The sequence below is a fragment of the Achroia grisella genome, unplaced genomic scaffold (assembly GCF_030625045.1).
Source record: "Achroia grisella isolate CSIRO2021 unplaced genomic scaffold, CSIRO_AGI_Agris_v1 utg794, whole genome shotgun sequence".
Classification (NCBI taxonomy): domain Eukaryota; kingdom Metazoa; phylum Arthropoda; class Insecta; order Lepidoptera; family Pyralidae; genus Achroia; species Achroia grisella.
Window position 1 is genome coordinate 1,719,630 of NW_026713026.1, and position 24,109 is coordinate 1,743,738.

Consider the following 24,109-nt stretch of genomic DNA (forward strand, 5'->3'; position numbering starts at 1 on the left):
TATACTACAAACTTTAATTTAATAACTTAATTATAGATTTACTTTTATTTACTACAATTGACTTTCATTTCTCTTATCAGTAGTCCCCAAAATAGGACAGATCTGTATCTTGGGACTGGTCAGTGAAAGAATTTTACAATCGTTGCAGTGGTTCCGAAGTTTACTTAATCAGCGCAGTGATTCCTTTCCTATCTTATTTTATTTATGTATACTTAATTTTTTTAGAACTATTCTAATGTTGACCATAGTGGCCGTGCAAGAGGGCGAGTGCAGAGGACGCTCCAAACCTGCGTGAGGAAAAGATTCTACTGTAGACTTACTATGTATGAACTTGAGTTACGTCTCAGTAGTGGGGGATAATATACCTAATAGGTACGAAGTCAGTCAGTCAGGTTTTTTTCTGGATGATAATGGCATGCACCCGCCTGCTCTAACGGCTTACGCTGGTGGGGCAGCAGTAGACAATGATAAAATGAGAATGAGGTCATTTCACTTAGCCAATAGTGACAAATTTAAGGAATTTACCATGATGGTTTGATAGGGAATCGCGAGGAGGTCAACCTGACATGGTACATTGCTAGCAATGGGGTCAAAAATCCACATTACTAACAATCCGCCTTCCCCCTAGGCACTCAAGTTAGTTACCCCATCGTTGCGAATTCACCAGCAATTGACGAGGATGGTTTCCAGGGGGGACCTCGTAGAGGTCGACCATGAGACTAGTAGTTCCCATTACCAACAGCCTCCAACCCCCGCCCTTCTTAACTGCCTCATGACCATTGTTATTACAGATGGGCGATACCACAGAGATTGGATTTCACGATGTTCATAGGCCGAGATGTGGTCGCTGTAGCACATGATATCTATATAATATTCTTCAATTTTAAGACCAATTCTGAGCTGGTGTATGTAGCCAATAACCATAAATCTGGCGACGGTGTAGATGTAATTGCAGGTAATCTTAATCATTACATAGTATAAAACAAATTCGCAGTCGCTGTCTGTCCGTCCCTATGTATGCTTAAATCTTTAAAACTACGAAACGGATTTTGAAGCCGTTTTTTTAATAGATAGAGTGATTCAAGAGGAAGGTTTATATCTAAATATATTTAACTCAAAGCTGACTGACATAGTGATCTATCAACGCACAGCCCAAACCACTGGACGGATCGGGCTGAAATTTGGCATGCCGGTAGATGTTATGACGTAAACGATTATAGTTATTTTTTTTTTAAATCATACAACGCTATCTTATAAGAGTAGTTAAATAAATAATAATAATTTATATAATAATAATTGTATTTGCACATTTCACTTCCTTACAGATTAAAAAATAAGTCCTAAATTTATTGATGGATAGGGAAACGTTTGTAATAATAAGAGATAATTATAATTATGTTAAAAAATCTATCATTCCATTCTACTTTGAAAATAATTGAAATCGAAATTCAGAAAATGGTTTTATATCATTTGAAGTTACAGCTGTCGAATAATCTATATATAATCGCAGAACTAACAATTTTACTCTGTTTCAAATGTGTAATGTGACTACTGGTGTAATGCAGGCATATTATGTAGTGCGTCAGAAATATTCTATTTTCACAAATATTATCGCACTGTTTTTTTTTTTAGGATATCATATATAATATAATTAGAATCTAGATCCTAACCATATATAAAATTATAACTTTACAGGTCATAAATCGCAGATGTTTGCGTTCACTGAGAAAACGAAAAATGCGAGAATATTCATTGTGACATATCCAAGTTTCGTCATTCTATCAGAACTGCGTGGTTGGTATAACAACTTTTTTTTATTACTATATATCTCTACATAGTATAAAACGGTTTAACACACCGCGTTGTTTAACATACGTCCGATACAAACATTTCTATATGATTGTTTGTATCGGTCTGGGTGTTTTTTATATATATTAAGTATGTATTTACAAAGAAAAGTGTATTTATATTAGTTGTCTAGTAACACAAGCATGCTTGGTTTGGAACTAGATGGCGCTGTGTGAATTGTCTTAAAATGTTATTAGTATTAAACTGTTAGACTACTGAAGCCGTCAAGACCAAGTATATAGTCAAGTAATTAAATAAACAGAATAATTGGACAGTTTGCAAGATATATCAAGATACAGCAAACTAAATTAGTAACACGTCATCACCGTTACAGTGATGACATGATACCTATCACGATACAAAAGAAACCACAACTAATAAAGCTGCTACCACATATATTGGCCATCTATTGATTCACTTCAAGTTTATTTCTGTTTGGTGATACTCATTGCGAAACCTACAATATTTCTGTGTTTTCAGACGCGGACGTGAATCGTTACAAAGGTCTGTGCATGATGGAATGTGACCTAATAGCGGGTTTCAGCGGGTTCCCTAATTACCTGATCTCTGTATGGAGTTGGCGGACTCGCCAGCGACTAGTCTCCGTGCCTACGGGCGTGATGAGGCGTGGTCAGATCTACACGTAAGACCACGTTTTACTAATAGTATACTCGTAAATGCAAAAATTTATAACCACGTGTGAATAGATGGATGTTTGTTAGTCTTTCACGTAAAAACTAGTGAATTGATTTTATTGAAACTTTACAATAATATAGCTTATATATCAGAATGGCTACATAGGTTGTAAATTTCATGAGTGTGAAACCATGGACATAGATATCTACTGAAATATAAAAATGATTTATAATTGGATCAAACCTGCGACTGTCAGAGGTCGTCAATAAAATATGATTTAATTGTGTAATAAATAGGTAATATCAAAATTTAACGTCACGTAAATATCAAAATTTCACCTAAAATGATAACAATTGTCGAAATATATTCTAAAATGTTTCCTTAAATCAACCTTTGTGGATACGTGCCTTCCAGCGATGGTATTCCGAACCGATACGATATTGAAACCTTTAAGAAAAGAGCTTATTCCGTTTCAAAAGGTTAGCAACGCACTTGCAATTCCCCTAGTATCAATAAATGTTTTTTCTTTCTTTAGTGTTGTGGGTACTTATGGGCGGCAGTAATCACTTATCCTCACATGAGCCCCAAACTTGTTTGTCTCTTATACTATAAAAAAAAACTTTGATCCAACAGGGCGAGTCGCACGCATATGCTAGTGTGCGAGTGTTGGGGCGAAGGTTTGATTGTGTGGGAGGTGGCGCAGTGCTACAAGAAATGCTTCATCATGAAGAGGGTCAAAGAAGAGAAAGCTAGCTGGAACGAATCGCTGCCGCCTCTAGTGGGTGTCTGTTGGAACAGCGAGGGGCAGCTGTATGCAATCGACCCTGAGGCTAACTTGTACAGCGTTAGTGGACATATTTTTTAATAGAACATCCATGGAATGGAATGATGATAATACATCCGTCTGCGCTAACGATTTACACTGGCGGGGCACCAGCGGGGGATGATAAGATGAGCGTGAGGTCAGGTCAGTTAACTCATCGTCACAAATTCACTAGGTACCAATCACGATGGTTTCCAGGGGATGTATGGAGTATGGATTATAATAATAATAATAATAATCTCAGGACAATTCACACAGCGCCATCTAGACCCAAGTTAAGCTAGCTAAAGCTTGTGTTATGGGTCCTAGACAACTGATACAAATACATAGATTTTTTTTATTTTCGTAAATACATACATATTATACATAGAAAATACCCAGACCGATACAAACAATCATACTCATGAATACAAATGTTTGTGCCGTGCGAGGAATCGAACCCGCGACCATCGGTCGTAAAGCGGTATGCTAGACCGCTAGACCACCGAGGTCGTCGATTATGGATGTCAATTATGGATTTATGGATGATTTCCCGCTCAATACAAACATTTATATTCATGAGTATGATTGTTTGTATTAGTCTGAGTGTTTTCTATAAAATAAAATAGGTCTACGTATTTCTATCAGTTCTCCAGTACCCACAACACAAGCTCTACTTAGCTTGGGACTAGATGACGCTGTGAGAATTGTCCTTAGTTATTATTATTACTAGTGGTCGCCCAGTAGTCCAAATTCAACGCCAATAAAAAGTACAAAAAGATCTTTTGAACCAGCAACAAAAATTAACTTAGTTAGATTCTGCATTGCTTCTCTATATTAATTACTAGCTGTACCCGCGACTTCGTCCGCGTAAAATAATGACCCTGACAAAAACAATGAAAAAATATTTAATGACCTAACTTAACCTAACCCAATAAAAGCCAAATAAAAAAGTTTCATCGTTTTAGGTCCAAAAAATGACGAGTCTTCCATACAACCTTTCATCTCCCCTTTCAACCCCTTACAACCCTTATACATTACATATTCAAATGTAGCCTATATCCTATCTCAGGGTCTAGACAATCTGAGTACCAAATTTCATTTAAATCGGTTCAGTAGTTTTAATGTGAAAGCCAGACAGACAGACAGACCGACTCTGTCTAGAGTTACTTTCCCATTTATAACATTAGCAAGGATAAGCGTGCAAAATGTCATGTCCATCCGCGCAATTTTTGTAGACCCAGTCTACTGAAACAAAAGTACAAAGCTTTTGCTTTAAGTATAAATATATAGATTAATACTATATTGAATCCACGTCTTAAAATTGATTTAGACAGATTAAAAAAATGTGATGACTATTCAAAAGTGCTTCAATGTAAGTTTATTTGAATAAATGATTTTCTATTCTATTCAATTCTTGTCTTGATAAGTTGTGTCTATAACAGGTGCTTTCTGATGGCATCGGTATGGTTATAAACCTAGAGTGGTCAGAAGAACTAATGGGCAATGCGAGTCCCTGCATATGCTCCTTCGGCTGTGGCCTGCTTATTTATGGTCCTGATAACTGTTTGAGGGTTGGTACATATATTTATTTTCATAGTGTATATAATGTTTTATATCTATTTTGTTACTTTTTTTATTAAAGGTTGGGCTATTCTCACTTTCTTTTTTTTTACCTTTCACTGCTTAGGCCCTTCATAGGCAAGAATTCATGGATATTCTTAGGAACGTAGGGTATTATCTCTTTAGGATAGAGTTTGTATTTTCCAAAAGAGATATTTCGTTTATATATGAGTGAGCTAACTACCACATAGGATGTGTAGTGGTGATTCCTCTTCCATTTGGCAAAATCTATAAATATTTTCCTTTTATTTTTCGGCCTACTCTAATGCTGTTGGCCGCAGCTGGCCTTTACAGCTTCACCGGACGATAAGAGGCGAGTGCAGATGGCACTCCAAACCCGCGGAAGGACTTATGGAGCGGCTGAAGGCCAACTCCCGCCTGACGGATACGACTTTAGTCTGAGGGCACCGCTAGGGGTTCGAACCTCGGCTCAGGCCGTCGTAATATCCATCCACGTTTGAATTGGACGGGGGATCGATCGGAGGGGCGATCTGTAAATATGTGTAGTAGGGTACTTAAATACTATCTGTCTATCAAACTATCGGCTCTCAGACACATACCACTTAATGGCCGTATGACGCCCACAGTGTGCGCTAGAGACGACATAATACTTCCTTCTCTTTCCCACAAACACTACATTCACCATTTTAGTCGTTAAAGAAAATGGATACGAAATGGCAAGTAGTGTGGAAATATATACCTCAAGAAGCAGTGGTACGGCTGGTTTCCAATGCGACATCAGACGCCGCCGCCATGTGGACAGTCAACGGATTCATTTACAAAATTACTGGAGAGTCAGAGGAGAAAATTGATGTCAAACTGTTCACAATCAAGCAGAGGTAAATTTCTCATACAGCGCCATCTAGCTCCAAGCTAAGCAGAGCTTGTGTTATGAGTACTAGACAACTGTTAGAAATAACTCAATGTATTTTTTTTTCTTTTTTTTTTGGGAATTTTGTGCATTTTTTTAATGTATGTAACATCATTAAATAGTATAAAATAAAGTCGCTCTCGTTGCCTGTCCCTGTGTGCTTATATCTTTAAAACTACGCAACGGAATTTGAAGCGATTTTTTTTAATAGATAGAATGACTCAACAGGAAGATTTATATATGTAATATATGTATGCGCGAAGTCGGGGCGAGTAGCTAGTTATAAATATAGAAAACACTATACCGATAGTAACAATCATGATCATGAATACAAACGTTGGTCGAGTTGGAATGAAATTTGGTATTTACTATATAGATCCTATACGGCCCAGATGATAAGCTAAATGATGAGAATACAATCCATATTGCTTCGCCATATTCGAGTGCTGCTTGTAGGGACTGATCTGCTCTTATCGCTACGACTGATTTAACCTTATTGTGTTTTTATATTTTGAGCCTAAATAAATCACTGTTGGTTGGTAGTTTGTATTCACACGTTTCTACTTGTAAAATGTGAACTTACAAGGATTGTTTAAAAGAGCAACACACAAGTTTCTTGCTTATTCTTCTTGTGATGAGACAGCTTTCCGAATGAGCGATAGATTTTAAAAAAATTGTTGACTATTCAAAAGTGCTTAAATTAAGTTTATTTGAATAAATGATTTTCTATTCTATATTACATTACATTACATATAGATCGTATTCTAGATTAGCATACCAGTCTGGAATACTTCTATCTGAATTGATGCAGGCCACGCCGGAGGATACAGCAAGTCTTTGATTACATGGATCCATACAAACATTGACTGATATTTTCAGGAACGTCATGAAGATCCAATTAATTTCGCCGGATTGTAAACACATCGCTATGATCAATGACAAAGGAATACTTTGTATTTATGAAGTGGACTCAGCCAAATTGGTTTGTGAGGAATTTATTTATATTCAGGATTGTTAATTATTTAACTACAGTATTTTATTATCTAGTGAATTGTGAAAATCGGAATTTGTATAGAAACAAATAATAATAGAAAAATGTAAAATGTAAAAAATGTAATAGAAATTGTATAGAAGTATCGTCATTTTTTAAAGTAGAAGCTTGAATCTTATATTGTTGGCTATTAATATATATATACCTACTATAAATAAAGAAAAATGGGTTGGAAGGGTTAAAAAGGGAGTTGAAAGGTTGAATGGAAGTATTTTTATTATTAAAACTAGAAGTTTGAAACTTATTTTTTAGGCTGTTGATAAAATATAAATAAAGAAATAGGGTTGAAAGAGGAAATGTAAGGTTGTATGGAAGTATCGTCAGTTTTAAAGCTAGAAGTCTGAATCTTATTTTTTAGGCTGTTGAATAAATATAAATAAAGAAAAGATATTGTATGTTGCAAGGGGAGATGTAAGGTTGCATGTAATAATCGTCATTTTCAAAGCTAGAAGCTTGAAACTTATTTATTAGGCTGTTGATAAAATATAAATAAAGAAAAAGGGTTAAAAGGGGAAATGTAAGGTTGTATGGAAGTATCGTCATTTTCAAAGCTAGAAGCTTGAAACTTATTTTTAGGCTGTTGATTTCGTTGTACAGAATTCTCTGAAACTTTTTTATTGTGTTAGATTACTAAATATTTTTGCACTATTTGGTCAAGGTCGCTATTTTAGGAAGTCGCAAGAATACCTAGTTATCAATAACTTTTCAAAATTGCTTAGTTGAGAACTGGCAAGAAACTCACCAGTAGATACATACATATGTTATTATTTGAATTAATCGTTCTTCAAAATATAAAACATATATTTTTTTATTAGGTATCAATGAAATATATAGAAGGCGAGGATATATCTTTCGAAGCCAGTCCCGTTGAACCTATTCTAGTAGTGTACGGCGAGGTTGGTCAGAACTATGGAATGGCTCTACTGAAGTTCACTCCTGAAGAAGGACTGCAGAAAGTTGGCAGTATGTGCCTGACGCATCAGATCGTGTCCCTCGTAGTGTTCTCACCCACTGGAAGAGAACTGACCGCGGCTGCCATGTCTGCTGGACACTTATTTATTATGAAGGTAAGGTGCAATGAATCATGATTACAGTTCTACAAAAAGACGATTTTCTTAATAATAATAATATAATAATTCTTAAAAATCGTCTTTCACTTCATAAAGTGATCACTTTCAGAAACATTATTTTGATCTATATATATACACATATCTGCCTTCTCTCCTTTTTGTAATACTATAATAGACATATCTATTATATCTTCTATACAAACAAAAATTGAAGTGTCTGTTTGTTCTCGCTATTCTCTGATGTCGGGACTTTCTACTAGTAGATAGCTAATGTTGTAAGGAGTAACTTAAGCTACTTTTATTTTATTGTAGAATATTTATTTATATTTTAACTAATAAAAAGTTAAATTCTAGGTGATCGAAATCGCGGGTAACAGCTATAGTATTTTATGATATAAACGATCCAAATACATGTGAATGTAACAATAATCTTCTTTTTTTTTTATTTAATGGCAAATAACTATCTCTGAGTAAGCATTTTATTTTAGGTCGTCTAACAGGTACAGGAATATCTATCTTATAATATCATAAACGCGAAAGTTTGTAAGTATGGATCGATGTTTTTTACTCTTTCACGCAAAAGCTACTGAACGGATTTAGATGAAACTTTACAGTAATATAACTTAGGTATACATCAGAATAACATATAGGTTATAAATTTTACGCCGGTGAAACCTTAAGCACAGCTAGTAATTATATATTTTACGTTTCCCCAGCTATCAGAAGATTACAAATTAACTCTGGTGCGTTACGCGGAGTTGGGCCGGGGCCTCGCCGACTCCTTCCTCATGAAGGTTGGGGATTCAATGCGCTCTTTCAGTCTTGTGCTCTTCTCCGACAAATACGCTATTGGTTAGTATTTACTGGATCTTCGATCAATTTTAATCTTCATATTAATACGTGAAGCAAAAGCATAAAGTTTATGCTTCTGCTTAAACTTTTTATGAAAATTACCTGGACGGAGTCGTATGAAATTTTGGCACCCTTATAGTTTACATAGAGAAATTGTTTAGAATGCATTTTTTTTATTATGCATAAAAAATATAGTAAGTCAACAATAAACATTATACGCACTACGATGTATGACATACACGCATCTCTCTTTTGTTAATTTTAAAGTCTGTTAAATTGAGAGTAGATTAATATTGTTTGTCTTAAATATTATTTGTCTACAATCTTACTGCATGTCAAACATAATTGTAATTGAATTTCGATTATTGAGCGACCACTAGTACATGTAGATAAACTTGGAGCCAATTTACATTAGACATATAATTAATAGTCTGAACCAGATGAATAAGACCTTTTTTCTCAATCAGGTGAGCGTATAATCTGTATCAACGCGGAAACGGGTAAGGATAATAAATTCGCGGGGAAAATGCAGGGTCCATACGCGCGGCTGCTGCCACTGGCGTGCAAGGATACCATGCTGGGCATCCCGCATATCTCCAAGCAGTTCCACGTGCTCAAGTTGTCCGGTGACGTGAGATATCTCTTATTAATAACAGTCAAATCAAGTACTTTATTCAAAAGCTATCTGTGAACGAAGAAAAAATATGAGATCAAAGGAGAAATCCACATCGAACAGATATAAAAGTTATTTTTTTAAGTAAATGTAATGTAAGGAGTTTGGAATCGTTGCATTTTGTGTGAAACCTACACAAAAAGCACTCTCTCTCTCTCTCTCTCTTTCTCAAGTCTCTCGTCAGTTTCGTCAGGTTTTTGGCTGTGATTAGGCATTGAAATTACAGGATAAGCGTATGACATCTTAGTCTATTGAATGGCAACATCAGGCCGGGATTACCTTAGTGCTGTTCATGTATATAAGCTACGGTTTCCGCTTACCATCAGGTAGGTCGTCAGCATGTTTGCTATTACAATTATATAAAAAGAATAAGTGTTTATGCAGAACATGAACTGTAAGAGTAGATGACTCTCGCTCAGCACCATAAGATACCTGAAGATGTATTATATAATACAATGCAAATAAAATAGTAAATTCTCTTTACAAATAAACTTTAAGCACTTTTCAATAGTCATACATATTTTTTTAATATATCGGTCTCTTCGAAAGATTTACATTACGAAAATGACAAAAAAGAAACTTGCGTGTTGCTCTTTTAAATAATTGTTGTAACTCTACATTTTGAAGTTAAAATGTGTGAATTTCAACTTAAAAATGTAGAAATTATATACCAATTGATACTAATTCATTAGAGTAAAAATATCAAATACACAACCAACTGCTTGAGTAACTAAATAAGTAAATCAGTCTTAAAAATAAAATAACTTACGCGTTTGAGCAGAAAGGCATTACGGTGTCAGTGAAGATGGGTTCGATCATCGACTCCGGGCATGATATGAAGCAGTTCGGTGGATTCTTCAACATGGCAGCATTGTTAACGTACGGGTACGATGGCACGGTCATCATGAGGCAACCAGACGGGCCGGTGGAGTACGGTCAGTTCTTCATATGAAATACAACTAATGTTAGTCTCCAGTTAAAAAAAAAATACAGCAATTAATACTCGCTCATAATGTACATTTTTATCGGGAAAAGAATTGTGAAAGTCTGTTAAATATTTTTGAGTTGATTCATTACGAATGGAAAGTCAAATTTTTGCGCTCAATAATATTACAAATTGATTATTAAGTACTAACTGTTACCCGTAACTTCGTTCTTTCGAGACACAACATGGCCTATGTCCATCCTTGAGATAAGATCTACATTCGTGTTAACTTTCATAAAGACCAGTTCTACTGTTTAGGCGTGAAAAAGTAACAGATAGATAGACGTACTACAGCGTTTATATTATATTATATTTTATATAGTATATATATTATTTGACGACATCGGAGGTCTAGTTTTAGTTTAGCACACCGCTTTACTTCTAGTTCTAGTAGTTGCGGGTTCGATTTCTGTCTATATCCATGCAATGGGAACCTTAGAAACTGTAAAGGTTAGTTCTGAGTGACTTTTCCATTCAATTTCCAATCTCACTCCAATTAAGTTTTTATTTTAATTAGTCTAACATAGGAAATTTTAAATGATATACTGGTTTTTCCTATTACATATAACGTTGTTTTTATTGTAAAATTTAATGTAACTGATAATCTCACTCTGCTCGCACATTTTGATAAATTCATGGGGTATCTGTTATCGGCTTTACTAATTATGTAATACTGAATAATGTGTATAAACTGCTGATTACCTAAATAAATATTTCACCTCTCTCTACCGTCACGCCAGCGTATAAAGTCAAGGAAAGCACGATTAAAATCCATAATATAAATAACCATAAAATATACAAAATATTTTTCTAACCAGTACCATTTGTTTTAAGATTGCAAACTGATCGTAACTCACCGCTACGAGACCGGCATCAGACAAGCCGTGACAGACAGCGAGAGGTCTTACATCGCTCACTTGGCCGGCAACCGCACCATAGCGCTCTTGCAGTTGCATGACCGTGGTGATCCTGAACCCCTACATGAACCCTTAAAGGAAACTATCTATGAACGTAGCGTGAACCTGATTTCCATCATCGACCAAGGAGACAGTAAGTTCTATTCCGTCCAGACCATACTGTCATACACATAAAAACGACACCGTCCTCGCCGGCGAAAACGACGACCTCAACCTCACCATACCGCATAATCAAGCGGGCGTCTGCTCGCACCCGGGCCCTGCATACCGCTACCCCCGGTCGCCTTTCCGATTAATTCCCCGTCCAATTCAAACGGGGATCGAAATTTCGACGGCCTCTGTCGAAGTTCGAACCCCTAGCGGTGCCCTCAGACTAAAGTCGTATCCGTCAGGTGGGAGTTCGCCTTGAACAGCTCCATAAGTACCGCGGGTTTGGAGTGCCATCTACACTCGTCCTCTATCGTCCGGTGAAGCTGTAAAGGCCAGCTGCAGCTATAAGTTTAATTAAACAAGTTCTAATAATTATTTATTCTCGTCTACAGAGACGTATTTAGAACTGCAAGAGGAAAAGAAAGTCCATGAAGAAGCAATGGACTACAAGCGTCAACGTGAAGAGGTGGTGCGATCGTTCGAAGCGGTACAGGCCCGGCTCGTCGCGTTACTGGATGAGAATCTGTTGGAGCCGCCTCTACACCAGCTCTCGCTGGCAGAGTTCAACCTGCACCTTGAGCACAAGAAGGAGAGGCTAAAGCAGGTGATTTTTTATAGTAAAAATTACGATTATCAATTTGACAGCCTCGATGGTCTAGCGATTTAGCACACCGCTTTACATCCAATCGTCACGGATTCGATTCCTCGCACTGTGCGAACATTTGTATTCATCAGTATGATTGTATTAGTCTGGGTCTTTTCTATGTATATTATGTATGTAATTACAATAAAAATATCAGTTGTTTAGGTACTCGTAACGCAAGCTTTGCTTAGTTATCAGTATTACATGGCTCTGTGTGAATTTTCCAAATTTATTACGAGTATTATTATTATTTCACGAGGACAGATAATGTAATAATGACGACAAGGAAATGCTAATTAATTATGTTATTTTCTAAAAACTAGTTTAAGTATTGTACATTCCATTGTTTTGTATAATTTGATAATAATTTTGATTTTGTAAGGAATGAAAGGACTACCGTTCTTTTTAAAAAAGGTAATCGGTTCATAAAAAAAAAAGTACGCGCTGGAGTTGCAACAACGAGGAACTTTTAATAAACGGCTTGTATATAAATTGGCTGTTTTTATTATTGCCACCTGATTTCTTATATATTGTTTCAGGCGGAGCGTGAACGCGAAGATATCCGCCTCCAGACGGAGGCTCGCATCCGCGCCCAGGACAAGGTGACAGCGTGGATAAAGCGGACATGCTGGGACACCATGCTGACGCCCAGGATTAAACTATTTGCCATATTCAGCCATTACCAGGTAAACAATCAGGTGCAAGTTATATAATTTTATGTATATCTGTATTTCAGGCGTTACGGTAACCGTTTACCATTAGGCAGGACGCAAGCTTGATTATTATCAGTCGTCTGAAAGATGAAACTGCATAATAACGCATAAAAGTCTTCTATCGATGCGTCTTATTAGATAGTTTATTTAGTACTAGCTATGCCCGCGGTTTTTTTGCATGAAATTTATAGCCTATATGTTATTCTGATAATTTCTATATTACTGTAAAGTTTCATCAAATCCCGTTCAGTAGTTTTTGCGTGCAAGAGTATCAAATATCCGTACTTACAAACTTTTGCATTTATGATATTAATACGATGTGTTTACGTAAAAATAGTACAGATACGTTTATTTTGATGTATTTGTGAGAAGGAAAGTAAGTCCTGATTCATAGTTAAGTAGAACGTGGACTTGTTTACGAATTTCCATTTGTGTTTTATCTATTTATTCTTCTTCTGTCTGTATTTTTTTTAAATATTAGTACAACTCACACAGCGCCATCTAGACCCAAATTAGGCTAGCTAAAGCTTGTGTTATGGGTACTAGATAACTGATACAAATACATAGATATATATTTTTTTTCATAAGTATACCTAGAAATAACCAGACCGGTACAAACAATCATACTCATGTATACAAATGTTTGTGCCGTGCGAGGAATCGAACCCGCGACCATCGGAAGTAAAGCGGTGTGCTAAACCCCTATACTATCGAGGCTATGAATATAGTTGAATTTAATAGGTGGAGAACTATGCTGTGCTGCCAACTCAGCGCGATCTCTGGCCGGAGCTACAGCAGACGGAAGCTTTGCGTATGATAGAGATGGAGAAGGATTCAGGAGTCTTTCGTCCCTGGGAGGAAATCGTGGACAAGGAAAGCGCTGAGAAGAGTCAAACTATGTACTTTATTAAACTCTTTTTTACTATTATTACTTGCTACTGTTTTTTATATAATACAAGTCGGCCGTTAATCTTATAGTAAGATAGTTAAAAATAAATAATAAATAATATTAGTTATCTGCGATTGAAAGTCCAGAGTTTCAGAGATTAGCAAGGACAAACAAAGAAAGTTTTTTTAATTCAGATATTTATGCAAGTACTACATACGGTACTAAGTTACTCCTTACATTAGTTAACTGCGAATGAATGCAGTCAAAATAAGGCCAACCATTTTAAAGTTTTGCAAGGAGATAGACTTTATTTAATTATTTTTTTTGTGATGTCAATATCGTATATAATTTAAAATGCCTTTAGTGAAAAGCTTATAATTTGAAATTACAAACAGACATTTAATTATTTTTTTTATTTGTATAAATGAAAATGATTGAGATGGCACGTCTAACAGAAGTTTATTTCCAAGTTTTAGGCACTATGGAGGTTCAATATACATAGAAACAATATATTAGTTGACGCGAGTAATTTCGTCTGCATCACACTTACTTAACATTTATAATTGTATTTAGCCCAAATTCTATAATATCTTTATAAATTATAGCCTATATATTATACTGGTGTATAAGCTATATTACTGTAAAGTTTCATCAAAATCTGTTCAGTAGTTTTTGCGTGAATGAGTAACAAACATCCATTTATACTCACAAACATTTACGATTATAATATTAAAAGAAATTGAAATAATCTTTATTCAAATAAACTCGAACTACCACTCATTTACAAGAACAATGAGCAAGAAACTTGTGTGTTGCTAGATATTGATTTGAGTGTATTGTTATATTGATAGACACGAAAATATTGTTCAGACTGCCGGAAACTTCTGTAATATCGGTGAAGGAGACACGGAAGAGTACAGACAGCCAGATGGGAGAGCGTGTGGAGGAGAAGGAACCGGAGGAAGTGGTAGGGCAACCTCACGTGCTGAGCGGCACCAGCGCACACAAGTTCGTGCAGTTACCAACCTACATGATACCGCAGACGCTGTCCTTTAGCTTCCTCCATATGAACTGGTTGCAGAATATTGTCAAGGTAATTGAAATCCTAAAGAACAAGAATATATATGTTTGGTATAGAGGTTTCAATGTTTCCTCCTAAGAAGTTCTTTGATAGCTCACACAGCGCTATCTAGTCTTAAGCCAAGCAGTTCTTATAGACCACTGATGCAATTACTTTTTTAGTAAATGATAATAATAATTATACCCCGGACAATTGACACCACGTCATCTAGACTTGTGTTATGTGTACTAGACAACTAATATAAATTAGATATTTTTTCTTTTCTGTAAATACATACATAACATACATATTGTTAAAGTATATTATAATCCATAAAATAGTATTGTTTGCATGCAACGCCAACATATATAGAAATGTATTTTACTTTATAACATTTTTTTCACCTGTATTTGAAACCGATCAATAAACCTTATATACACGAATGTAGTGTTTTGGTTTATAGTACCCTTAGGACCTTGTGGTTTTAACACATATGTAGAAAATACTCGGACTCTGTATATCGGTAAGAATGATACTTATGAGTATAAATGTTTGTATTGTGTCTGGAATCGAACCTAAATAGAAACCGCTATACCACGGAGGATTGCGAATTAGTAGGTAAATAATTTACAAAGAAAGTTACCTCTTTGTTTAGTTAAATGTACAGAATATGAGGCTGTGGTTCAACAAGCAATTTGATGATCTGATGAACCTCAAACGACGGGAGGTGAGTCTCGTCGAAGAGCGGAATTCGAGGCTGCGTTTCATCATAGAAGGTTCGAGAAAATTCTAGAAATTTATGCACGTAAAGAGTTTACTTTAGCACACTTTCTTAAAGAATAATTTGAACGTGCACTTATTATATTTTTTATATATAACACTTTATTGCACCAACATATAAAGAACTTGAACAAAATTATATTGAACTACCTTTTGCTCGCGGCTTCGCTCGCTTATTTTAATTTATCCCTTTAGGGGTGGAATTTATCAAAATCCTTTCTTAGGAGATGCCTATATCATAGTAGCTTTATGCATGCAAAGTCTCAGCCCGATCGGTTTAAAATTGACAAAGTTTTATACAAACTTTCATCCCTTATTTTATCCCCTTGGGGGTAGAATTAATCAAAATCCTTTCTTAGCGGATGCCTACGTCATAACATCTACCTGCATGCCAAATTTCAGCCCGATCCGTCCAGTGGTTTGGGCTGTGCGTTGATAGATCACTATGTCAGCCACCTTTGAGTTATATATATTTAGGTTTATATTTTTTTTTTTCAGATATTTATATTGATTTTAATTCAATGTTGTACATGGTTAATCATAAAGACAAATATTTACTTATTAGGTGTGGCCGCGTGTAATTTAGAGCCCATGTGTTATTCTGATGCATATGATATATTATTGTAAAGTTTCTTTAAAATCCATCAGTAGTTTCTTGCCTGAAAGAGTAACAAATATCCATCTTTCCAATCCTCCATCCACATTCACAAACATCCGCGTTTATAATATTAAACTAAGATATTCCTGGAAACCGGTCTTTCTATATATGTTTTTGTTATTTTAATATCTAGAGTTGAACAAACTGTCAGATCTACGAGGTAGTTTCCATCACTTGGTCATAGAGATCAAAGATCCAATTTGGCGGCAGGAGGAACTACCGCAGCGTCTGATTAAAGTCGACCCGGACGAAGTAAGTATACATGTATTATAGTTATAATATAACTGCGAAAATGTACTGTACTAAATAAAAAATAAGTATTCTATTTTAGCAATTCTTTATTTACAGTTTACCAATTTCAAATAATAAAGATATAATAAACTTTTTATTGTGCACATAGAATACAATAAGAAAACCAGTAAATAAAAAAAATAATTACAAAAGCCGGACTTATCGTCTTAGATTCTTAAAATACTTGTACTTTAAGGAAGTTGGGTCGCTTATTAGTAATACGTGGTCGCATAATGGTCGATATTCGATCATAATTAGTTTGAATTTAAATAAATTATTTATTAGTCTCAATTAAATTAATTATTAGTATAAACATTATTAAGATTCTATTGTCAAAGACTGTACTTCTCAAACTGTAAAATACTTAGTGTGGCATAATTTAAAAAAAATATATAAGCATTCACTTCTTCTCTATATAAACTATAAGTGTGCGAAATTCCATACTCCTTCGTCCGCGCATTTTTATAATAAATGGTACAAAGTTTTACACATATTAGCAACGATTAATGAATGACCACAGTGCAGCATTGAGCCATACATCAGCCCCAGTCAGATCGTGATCCCGCCACCAGAGCCGAAGCCGAAGGACGACTTCCGTGAACGCGCACTCATTGAGATGATGGACGGCGTACTCGAGAAGCTATGGCACGAGGAAATTAAGAAACCGATACCGATGCCTCAGTGCATGGTGAGAATACATTTTAAATCCATTTTGATTACAATAATCTTTGCCTACTCATAAGTATAGTATAGTATTATTTATTGAAAGAAATTCAGACTTACTAAGTATTTTCCTTTAACCTTTTCTTGCTTAATTCCTTCGTCTAAACGCCTTTTAAAAAAAAACATTTGAAAGGTCTTTATTTAGTTTCATTTAAATAAAATTTATTTATAAATTTATGTCTATTTCATCATATGATTTATCAGCAAGCTGTACTAAACTAATTTATTTCTTTAGCCTTCTTGTATCTTCTCTGCCTGGTTCTGTTTCTAAATTTAGTTGTACCGCATCACTCACTGCTTCGTATTATCAGCCTATCTATGCCCTTCCATTAGGATCTTTGTAGCTCCATGACTTTTATACAGTCAAATATAAATTTCAGTGAATATTTGACAGATAACTTATGAATAATAAAATCAGTATATATATACACATAGATCGGAAAAATAATTAAAGTCTGTTAAAGCCACTGTATCTCCTTGTAGCTTGCTGCGCCCATCAGGGTCCATGGTGCTCTTATAATAATATTATGTCAACCTTTGTACGGTGCGTCGTCGTACAGCCGTCAGCATTTTACACCGCTCCGCGTCCATATAACGCTGTGGGCGTACCATTTTCCCTTCAGTACACCAAATACTCACAAGCAAGCATCAGTCCACACTCAATCATCGTGTACTCAATAACTCAATTTGGAAAGCAGCCCGGACTTATAATTTATTCATCAGCATCCAGATTGTGTGGGTCACAGCAGACTCATACAACCTTTATTGTAACACTATGGAATACAAATGAATAAAATACAATAAAATTAATACATGACGGCCTAGGCCATAGGTGGTCTAGTGGTTTAGCACTCCGCCTTACTTCCGACGGTCGCAGGTTTGCTTCTTCGCACGGTACAAACATTTGTATTCTGGAGTATGGGTGTTTGTTTTCTATGTATATTATGTATATATTTAAATAAAAAAGGTATCTCTGTATTTATATCAGTAGTATAGTACTCAGAAATCAAACTCTGCTTAGCTTGAGACTAGATGGCGCTGTGTGAATTGTCCTAAGATATTACTATTTATTATTAGTAACTTAAAAAACGTATATATGGTACCAGTTGGAGAAAAATCCAGAGCATTTCAACGAGGACGACTTGAGGCTAGTGTTCGACTACGAGGAAAAAGTAGCGTTCCGTAACGAAGAGCGTGATAAGTACCGTAAGATGCTGCACGCGGAGTACGCCAAGCTCTCTCAGGTGCTCGACGAGGGAATCGTCAAATTCAACCAGAAGGTTTGTTCTAACACCTTATGTCTAGCGGTCATTGCCTTCATCCAGATCCTCCTTAAGGGTTGCGCCAAAGGGTTGCGGACGTACATATACTGTACTATTCCTACTCACTAAAACTCCTCGGTGTTGCTTACAAACTACGATTAATCGCCGTTGTCTCGGATGCACTTTGGCATTCATCCGTTACGAAGATGACAGGTCTCAGTGAAGGAGCGGGCAATGTGTGGGCGCGGGGCCCACTCTGCGCTCGCCAGGAGTTTTGCATGTCATTACATCCGCCACTCTGAGTGTACAAGAGGCATTGATTTACTGGCTTGGTTAGACTCTGGAATTCTAGAATTAATAAACAAGTAGGAAATATGATTGACTATAGTGGAAGAGTGCAGTATGTAAGGATAGAAAAGAACGGTTTTCGGTACTCTCTGGCTACCTTGAAAAGAATTTCGTTTGGAGATGAAGAGATATTGTAAAACGGTCTATATACATATATGGTTCTTTTCCAAAATTCCTAATCAAATAAACTTATTTAGGTAAAAGAAATGTGGCTGACGAAACTTCAAGTAGACTCTGTTATTGGACAAGAAAATCTGAATCTGATGCGTTTGCGCCGAACTAACTTGGACCGAGTGGAGATGGCTGAACAATTAGAGGACATGCGGTAACAATATTTATGATACAGAAATAAGAAATATTAACGAAAAAAGTATTTATTTAATAACGATAGTGGCAATCAACTCTTATTGCATCTCCAGACTCCTATATTAAAAATTAGGTATCCAGGTATATTATATGGAGACCTGCAAAACTAGTATCTTTAAAGTATAGTATAATCCGAAAATTTTCAATCTACACTCTAGTCTACTTTGAAGTAATAGTAGGGGCTTGTAATGATACAAAAAATAATAAAGAAACTTAGTAACTACTATTATTCGGTAGATCAATATTTACGTACCATAGTGTCTATTAATAAATTTAGGTTATAGGTTAAAATAGTGAATAAAAGTTATCCTTCTTCCAGTGAGCAAATATCCCGCTTGGAGGCAGAAATAGAGGTATTCCAGAAAGAGGCAAACAGTGCAGCTGTACAGGCAGAGGAATGTCAGACGACGTACGATGCGCTCGCGCAGAAGGACAAGTACATGGAGCGTACATTCAAGAACCACTTCGCAGATCTCTCGCCGATTATCGTCGATCAATGCTACAAATTCTACAAGTTAGTAGTCTAAAAATTCTCGACAGGTGACTTCGATTACTTAGGATTTAGAATCCTACAGTGCTACGAAACATTTTGGGTATATTTTTTGTTATGTCATTTACAATAGTTTAACTAAATTTTGGAAAACCTTTTACTAATTGTGGTTAGATTTTACGCGTGTTTGATAAAGGAGTCAAGACTCACCAGAATCGAAAGACATCTAGTATGAAAATAGATAGATAGAAATGATTATTGGATTAATGTGAATTAGTAGTTTAAGAGTAAAATAGTCTGGGCCTAAAATCCCGTCGTTCTATACTGTGCAGGAAACGACCGAAGTGGCACCAGCGCGCGTCGCATACCCCGGTCGTGCTGTATGAACTGGCCGGCGCGGTGCTAGCTGCTACTCGGCCCCAGCTACTGCATGCTGACTGTCTCGACTACTATAAAGGGTCTGCTTCTCTTACTAGCACCTAGAATGAGTGATTTAATCCACTATGGGGAGAAACCCTACACAATCACTGCAGACTTTGTATATAAATTAATTATTAGTCACAGTTCTCTGGATACCATAAAACTAATAGATTTATTGTTAATAAATAATATACGTCGTCATATTTCTGAATTATTCTTCGGGTAAGGAACACCGACATTAAACCAAAAAATAATCTCCGAAACTGCGGCCTATCCATCTACATGTTGGATAGAAATATATCAAGCGAACTGTAGTAAAATACGTCGCCAAACATTATCTGCATAATCGCCTTTATTCCCATATCTTATAATTTAAACATGGCACCAGAAACACCATTTTGTGCCACGTAAGCCATTTCCATTTTTGGCATTCTTATTACATCGATAAAAAATTATATTGGCTCTAATATAAGAACCATTATGATGTACCAGGGTAGAACAACTGGATCAAATCAGCAACATGCCGCCGGTGATGGACGAGGGCCTGTGGGCCACCATGTGCAAGCTGCGTCGTACCAAGATTGAGAATGAGATACGTGTACGTCAGTTTAAAGATAATTATAAACAGCAGAAAAAATAAACTTTTATCACTGCATTCCCAAATTAGTAGGACCAGTAAAGGATTAATAAAAAAGTAACTTAACTTGATTAAAGTACTAAAGAATATTAAAAAAAAACCTCAATGTACATAAACATGTTAGGTATTGTATATAGCTGCCGACTAACTAATGTCTTGATAAATACATTATTTAATATAAGTACCGCGTGCATTTAAATTATACACTGATCATAGATGCGGGCCGTAGTGCAAGAGATAGCATACGTAGATAGTATGAGCAACGGATGGAACAAAGCGATAGCAGCGCGGCGGAGCATGTTGGCGAACATTCACGAACGCATACTTCAGCACCGCGAGAAGACGGAACTTGCCGCCAGGAATAAGACCATACAGGTATCGTTTGCTATTCTGTTCCTGCTAATCCTGCACCCTTACACTCCCTGTAGAAGGATGCTCAAGGAGCCTGTCAAAATGCTAATGGTTGGAAGCGATATAACATTTCTTTTATGGATGTTCTACTTCCTAAAGTGCAAAATTACTGCCTGGTTATCGAGTAAGGTATTTCTGTACCATAGTACAGAATATCCTTAGTATCTTGATTCTGCAACTATAAGACTTAATGAATAAATAAATCCAAATAACGTCTGGAATAAAACAAGTTGGATTCAAATTCGTGAGTAACATTCAGAACTGGTCACGAATACAATGGAGCAACAAATGATATAACTATGTAATATTGTGTTATCTGTTATATAACTGACACTTAGAATGCGCTTAGCTTTTTTGTTTTTATTTCAAGAAGCAAATTGCAAAGCAATCCTTGATCTAATACTACTTTAATAGAACAATCAAGTGGCGCAAAAATGTTTAGGATTTATTTTAAATAACCTAATAAATACTGGACTTTTTTTCCTCCACAGGCATAGAGCCCGTGCTCTTATTATGTTAAGCTTTTTAAATTTGACTTAAATTATTAAATTTCGAGTAAATCAATAAATCGATTTACTGAAATACTGGACTTAAAGTAAATTACAAATTAATTACTATGACTATAAAGTTAAAAAAAATAAGGATAGTTTTACAAGTCTGTCTAATATTATCGCGTACAATAGTTACCTTGATCGATAGCTGGTGCTGCCTGCGGGGCAAGTGGAAATAATAACTACCGGCCACATTGAGGATTTTGAAGATGCCACGCTCATACTGCGCGAAGATATCGAGAAGATCAATAATGTTATTTTGGTAAGTAAATATTTAAGGCAACATTTAAATTAAACTAAACTATTTTGAATTAAAGCATATTATTTATTTCGATTACTTCCATATCTTACTTAAGTCGAACTAAATATTACGATACGGCAAACAAACATATATTCACAAACAAAAACCGAAATTCTAGAAGAGAGTATAGTAAGAAGATTCCACTTATTTTTAATTTAAAATATTCACCTATAGAAAGTGGGTGAAATGAAGTTGCGCATGATGCGCAAACAGGTGGAGTTCAGGAAGGGCATCCTCAGCAAGGAGTGGGAGCACGCGCAGACAAAGATGAAGCTGCGTCACATGGAGCAAGAGTTGCAGTCATACAAACGGCTCAAGGTAATACAGACAGAACTGGTAATGTCACGAATGAAATTTATGTTTTGTAAAGTGGAAGAGAGATTTTCAAATAGTAGGTAGGTAACCAAATATGTAAATACACTGTGATTTATTTCATATGTTTCTTAAATCTGTATACTAGAGAAAGTATGACGTATACAGATTTAAAAACTAACCACTAGAGAATAACTACGCATTTATCGTATATAATTTTTATCTTCAAACTTATTTGATCAAATTCTAGATCTGACAGATTTATTTCATATGTTGTCGTATCGAATAGGACTGGGATGCATTTTGTAGTCAATAATTACCGCCGCATGTCCACACATTGGCAACACTAGAGAAAGTACAGGTGTTGCGAGCCTATATGGAGGAATATGCGGTTTCTTTGTAATCCTTAGGGCATCCAATTTTTTTAAAATTTTTGATCACCACCTCTAACGATTTACTTCTGTAGCTACTAGAGAATAACTACGCATTTATCGTATATAATTTTTATCTTCATTTGAATCTTATAACAGATTCCGAAGGAACTACAATCATATCTGAAGAACAAAGAGCTGGGCTACACAGATGAGCAAGATTATGTGCGCATGGAAAAAGAAATGGAGGCTTCGAAGGTGTCAGTCAACAAGATGCTTACTGAGCAAATACATCAAGTTGAAGAATTAGAGGTAGGCGATGATCTAAACGAACTTGGAGTAACGAATGTGTAAATCTAAGGTTAAAAATTGTAAATACTTGGCTGTGGATGATCACGACGACATGGTTGAAGGTAATTTTGATTTATTTGTAGTGTGTCGCCTCCTTTATCGTCCGGTGACATTGTAAAGGCCAACTACGGCCAACAACATTAGAATAGTTCTCAAAACTATCATAATGTCCAAATGCATAACCATACTTCAGTTTTACAGAGTTAATTCCATTTTTAATCAGTTATTTTCACCTCTAAAACTATTTTTTTTAGAATATAATTTCAAATTGTAATATTTTTATTGTCTTATACTTACAGCTGAAAATTAGCTCAATAGAAGCCAAGTCATCGCAGCTGGAGAACATGATCGCATCGCTCAATGTGAAAGTGTCCGAGAAGCGACTCAACGAGGACCCCCTAGAGCCGATACGCATACGCAAGGCCTTTAAACGAAGGTGACCAGTTTTTAAACTCTTATTTTTAACTATAGGCAAAGTTGAGCTTTGTATAAATCACCTAATAGATTTAAATTAATTTGCATTTTGAAAATGTACGACTATCAATAAAAATAAAACGTAAATTAAGCAATCCTTACTTAATGTCATAAATATAAAAGCATGTTGGTCCATTCATTGCTTTTTCATGGCTAAAAGGCTGAACAGATAATAATGAAAGGAATGAAGATGGAATGACTATGGACATAGGCTATTTTCAATCTCTAAAAAAGCAAAATCTTGAGCGTTAGCTAGTATTCTGTAATTCTAATATTATTTATCGGCAAGTCAATTTATTTTTATAAATATCTGATTGCCCTAAAATTTTTATACTCCAATTCTCAACTCACACAGTCAAGTGTCTCGCATCAAAAACCTTCTGTATAGGCTTAACAAGTATTTTAAATTAATTTTGTTGTGTATTTAGAATGGAAACACTGGTGATGCGGAGTCAGCTAGTGCGCGATGTTCAAGCGAACCACACTAGCATCGTGCTACTGCAGACAGAGCTGGAACTACTGCGGCTTAAGACGTATCCCACGCTGGCCAGTTTCCGCACCATTTGCTAATTTTGTATGC

At 35.8% G+C, this 24,109-nt stretch overlaps 1 protein-coding gene across 1 annotated transcript; it reads left to right on the forward strand.

Moving 5' to 3' along the window:
* The first annotated feature begins 808 nt into the window (after positions 1-808).
* LOC131851619 (cilia- and flagella-associated protein 43) lies at positions 809-24,109 on the forward strand. The gene is made up of 30 exons (XM_059202138.1): positions 809-955; positions 1,696-1,794; positions 2,329-2,491; positions 3,118-3,328; positions 4,732-4,860; positions 5,561-5,748; positions 6,660-6,762; positions 7,647-7,898; positions 8,618-8,753; positions 9,221-9,384; positions 10,208-10,361; positions 11,246-11,461; positions 11,871-12,082; positions 12,661-12,807; positions 13,576-13,733; positions 14,594-14,816; positions 15,439-15,559; positions 16,355-16,473; positions 17,033-17,200; positions 18,342-18,515; positions 19,043-19,170; positions 19,531-19,725; positions 20,034-20,159; positions 20,614-20,719; positions 20,975-21,133; positions 21,869-21,982; positions 22,196-22,339; positions 22,864-23,016; positions 23,355-23,491; positions 23,958-24,109. The coding sequence occupies exons 1-30, from the start codon at positions 823-825 to the stop codon at positions 24,097-24,099; spliced, it is 4,674 nt and encodes a 1,557-aa protein (XP_059058121.1). The 5' UTR covers positions 809-822; the 3' UTR covers positions 24,100-24,109.

Bases quoted from the DNA above. Each gene is read 5' to 3' on its own strand.
- LOC131851619 (XM_059202138.1), top strand. From the start codon at position 823: ATGTTCATAGGCCGAGATGTGGTCGCTGTAGCACATGATATCTATATA. The intron at 1,795-2,328 runs GTTGGTATAACA...CTGTGTTTTCAG, and splicing joins CATTCTATCAGAACTGCGTG to ACGCGGACGTGAATCGTTAC. The intron at 12,808-13,575 runs GTAAACAATCAG...TGAATTTAATAG, and splicing joins CCATATTCAGCCATTACCAG to GTGGAGAACTATGCTGTGCT.